We start from the raw sequence: 1,990 nt of genomic DNA on the forward strand, positions 1-1,990 counted from the left end.
CCACCCGAGCCGGACAGCAAACCACAGCTGCACCCAGAGGCCGCTGGAACGCACAAATCTTCACAGAAGATATTGCTCCAGGCCCAGACGCTTGCACACCCTTCGCACTTGCCTCCGCAGGAAGAACCACGCGGCGCCGGCCATCAGCCTCCCGGTCGCTCTTCAGCTGCGAGATGCTGCAGGGACGATGCGCTTGGAGGAGGGGGAGGGCCCAGGCCCACGGGTACCAACACAGCAAACCACGGGGCGGTGAAATGGAGAGGACGGCGGCAGCAGCGCTCTGCCGCACGGAGGGGAATGCAGCCAGCTGTCAGAACGGGAGTCGCTTCAACTGCTCGTACGTGATAAAAAACTGAACGGAACGTCAAGGAACTGGGGCAAAGCGCTGCGGGCAGGGCGCACCTGGCAAGGCATCCCCAGCGGAAGGGCAGCGCGGGGATGTCCCTCTTGCAGCCAGCATCAACTGGTCTGCACTGGTGGAAGAGCTGTGGGACAAAAGCCGCCCGGAGAGCAGAGAGGGACCCAGAAACAAACCAGCCCAGGGCTGGCTCTAGCCCCAGGCCAGGACTTCTCTAAAATAAACCATGCACAGGATTTCCGAGGGCGAGAAGGATCCCGGACAGCGACACAGCAGCGCTGGTTCTGCAGAGCGCGTCAGTGCTCGTCTCGGAGCAGCAGAATGCTCCCCAGGCTCCCCTCAGGAAACAGGAGCTGATCCGGAGCCTGCAGCACCTCCAGGAGCTCCGGCCAGAGGGAAAGTCTCGAACCAAGCACCCCAGAGCACGCACGCTGCAAGAACCCACCCGTGCTGCTGCGCTGGGAGTCCCTCCCTGGCCGTCTCCAGCGCTGCCAGAGCAGCGGCACAGCCAGGGGCATCTTCTGGCCCTTGGACCCGCAGCAGCCACATCACAGCCGGTGTCTGTCCAGCGGGACGGGGAGCTGGCCGCGGGCTGCCGCACCCCACCAGGGTGTCTGCTCTGCACCTCCCTTCACAGCCTGCCCGTCCCCACCACCTCCCGGCAGCACGCCGAAGGATACAATGATGTTCCAGGGACCGAGCCGAAGCCAGTTGGGCCAGAACCCTTTATAGAGCGCAAAGAAGCCCTCGCTCTTCCACGTCTGGGAGGAGAGGAGAGACAGATAACTGAGATGCACCAGGTCCACGCTCTGCCCATCTCCCTAACGCCACGTGGGACAGAAAGGACCCTTGCAGCTGCAGTTCAGCTGTGTGAAGTGTCACTGACAGTGCAGGAACCCAATCAAACCCCATCACTAACAAAAGTTTTGTCCCATAAGGTTGGGAGGATGCCCAAGGTGAGGGTGACCTCAGGAAAGTGGCTCTGGGCCCTTCTCTGGTCTGTCTGACCTACTCCCCGTTCCGTCACCGTAGAGTCTGACCGCTCGTATCGGGGGCGTGTGGGGCTGGAACCCCCTAAAGACAGGGATTTGCCCACCTCTGCCCCCTCCTCACCTTCACCAGCCCATCCAGAGTGCCCTTGTAGAGCTCCGTGCTGCCCACGATCGCTCGCTGGTTCATCATCCGCGTCCGCACCACGTCCACGGGGTTGGAGGCGATGGCTCCCGCCAGCCCGCAGGTGAAACTGGAGCTGGGGACACACCGGACAGGAGAGAGGAACAGCTCTGAACACGGCCGCTCCGGCTCCGGCGGGCCTTGGCACAAACACGAGGATTCACCGGATTTTATGAAAGGCATTTGTCAACGCACACGAACTGCACTGTCTGCTCCCACCCAGAAACCAAGAGGAGCCAGGAACCGAACCACCCCGGGCACCGGGCAGAGCCAGGGGACAGGGAACGCTCAGCTCTGCGAAACCCAGACCCCGGGCAGAGCCAGGGGACGGGGAACGCTCAGCTCTGCGAAACCCAGACCCCGGGCAGAGCCAGGGGACGGGGAACGCTCGGCTCTGCGAAACCCAGACCCCGGGCAGAGCCAGGGGACGGGGAACGCTCGGCTCTGCGAAACCCAGAC

The 1,990-nt window shown here is 63.2% G+C and overlaps 1 protein-coding gene across 1 annotated transcript in view; it reads right to left on the minus strand.

Moving 5' to 3' along the window:
- Positions 1-310: 310 nt before the first annotated feature.
- Positions 311-1,990, minus strand: part of LOC104462818 (brain mitochondrial carrier protein 1-like) — a gene marked incomplete at its 5' end in the record, with an annotated part of 4,173 nt that continues 2,493 nt past the window's right edge. The window contains 3 exons of the mRNA XM_010074935.1: positions 311-352; positions 1,039-1,119; positions 1,472-1,607. Coding sequence (XP_010073237.1) covers positions 311-352; positions 1,039-1,119; positions 1,472-1,607 — 259 coding nt within the window. The remainder of the gene's footprint in view (positions 353-1,038; positions 1,120-1,471; positions 1,608-1,990) is intronic.

Source organism: Pterocles gutturalis, unplaced genomic scaffold, assembly GCF_000699245.1.
Source record: "Pterocles gutturalis isolate BGI_N339 unplaced genomic scaffold, ASM69924v1 scaffold477, whole genome shotgun sequence".
NCBI lineage: Eukaryota > Metazoa > Chordata > Aves > Pterocliformes > Pteroclidae > Pterocles > Pterocles gutturalis.